The 1,842-nt window shown below is 38.9% G+C and overlaps 1 protein-coding gene across 1 annotated transcript; it reads right to left on the bottom strand.

The window, feature by feature from the left end:
- Positions 1-238: 238 nt before the first annotated feature.
- Positions 239-742, bottom strand: LOC138842645 (tigger transposable element-derived protein 1-like). The gene has a single exon (XM_070045378.1). It carries the CDS (start codon positions 740-742, stop codon positions 239-241), a length of 504 nt encoding a protein of 167 aa, XP_069901479.1.
- Between the last annotated feature and the right edge of the window lie 1,100 nt (positions 743-1,842).

Raw genomic sequence — 1,842 nt, 5'->3', positions numbered from 1 at the left:
ATTCAGTAAACAATGTTGTAAACGGATGTGCTGTCATCCAGGCTTTGTTATTCAATTTATAGAGCACAGGCAGAGTAGATTTTGCATAATTCTTAAGGGCTCTAGGATTTTTGGAATGGTAAATTGACTTTGACTCAATTTAAAGTCACCAGCTGCATTAACCCCTAACAGAAGAGTCAACCTATCCTTTGAATCTTTGAAGCCAGGCAGTGACTTCTCCTCTCAAGCTATGAAAGTCCTAGAAGTCATCTTCTTCCAATAGCAGGCTGTTTTGTCTACATTGAGTCTGTTGTTTACCGTAGACACCCTCATTAGTTATCTTAGCTAGATCTTCTGGATAACTTACTGCAGCTTCTACATCAGCACTTGCTGCTTCAACTAGTACTTTTATGTTATGGAGATGGCTTCTTTCCTTAAACTTCATGAACCAAACTCTGCTAGTTTTCAACATTTTTTTTCCAGCTTTTTCACTTCTCTCAGATGTCACAAAATTGAAAGGAGTTAGGACCTTGCTCTGGATTAGGCTTTGACTTAAGCGAATGTTGTGGCTAGTTTGATCTTCTATCCAGACTACTAAAATTTTCTCCATATCAGCAATAAGGATGTTTTGCTTTCTTATCATTTGTGCATTTACTGGAGTGTCACTTTTAATTCTCGCCAAGAAGTTTTCCTTTGCATTCACACCTTGACTAACTGTGTGGTGCAACAGGCCTAGCTTTCTGCCTATTTTGGCTTTGGACATGCCTTCCTCACTAAGCTTAATCATTTCTAGTTTTCAATTTAAAGTGAGAGACATTTGACTCTTTCTTCCACTTAAACACTCAGGATCCATTGTAGGGTTATTAATTAGCCTCAGTTCAATATTGTTTTGTCCCAGGTAATAAAATGGCATGAGGAAAGTGAGATGGGGAAAGAGCTGGTCTGTGGAGCAGTCAGAACACACACAACATAAAATTAAGTTCACAGTCTTATATGGGTGTGGTTCATGGTGCCCCCAAACAATTACAATAGTAACATAAAAAAATCACTGATTGGGCTTCCCTGGTGGTGCAGTGGTTGAGAGTCCGCCTGCCGATGCAGGGGACACGGGTTCGTGCCCCGGTCCGGGAAGATCCCACATGCCGCAGAGCAGCTGGGCCCGTGAGCCATGGCCACTGAGCCTGCGCGTTCGGAGCCTGTGCTCCGCAACGGGAGAGGCCACAACAGTGAGAGGCCCGCGTACCGCAAAAAAAAAAAAAAAAAAAATCACTGATTATAGATCATCATAACAAATATAATAATTATGGGAGAATTCTCACAATATAATAACATGATAGTATTGTGAGAATTAACAAAATATGACACAGATACATGAAGTGAGCAAATGTTGTTACAAAAATGGTGCCAATAAACTTGCTTGATGCGGGGTTGCCACAGACCTGCAATTTGTAAAGAATACAGTATCTGTGAAGTCGCAGTGAAGCAAAGTGCAATTAAACAAAGTCTGACTGCACCTTGAAGACCGAGAAGTGGAAATTAGTCAATATTTTGAAAAAAAGAAGAAATGAAGACAAATGAAAAGTAACAGAAAACTGTGAAACAAGTGCATCAATGTAAGGATAATGGGAGTTCAGAAAAGAAGTAAAACGTATTCTAAGAAATATGGCAGAAAATTTGCCAAATTTAATGAAAACCATACCAACCATAATAAATAGAGATCCACAGTTAGCCACACCAAACAACTAAAGAAACAACTAAATATTAAAGAGAAAGAAAACATCTTGAAAAGGAAAGAATATCTCATCATTTTCAGGGAAATAGTATTGATAATATTACCAACGGCTGATGTCTCTTTAGAAACAA

This window comes from Globicephala melas, chromosome 4 (genome assembly GCF_963455315.2).
Source record: "Globicephala melas chromosome 4, mGloMel1.2, whole genome shotgun sequence".
In the NCBI taxonomy this organism is placed as follows: Eukaryota; Metazoa; Chordata; class Mammalia; order Artiodactyla; family Delphinidae; genus Globicephala; species Globicephala melas.
The sequence above is the reverse complement of the archived record's forward strand: the minus strand, read 5'-3'. Positions and strand labels throughout refer to the sequence as shown.

Excerpts from the sequence above, each read along its gene's own strand:
- LOC138842645 (XM_070045378.1), bottom strand. The coding sequence starts at position 742 with ATGTCCAAAGCCAAAATAGGCAGAAAGCTAGGCCTGTTGCACCACACA.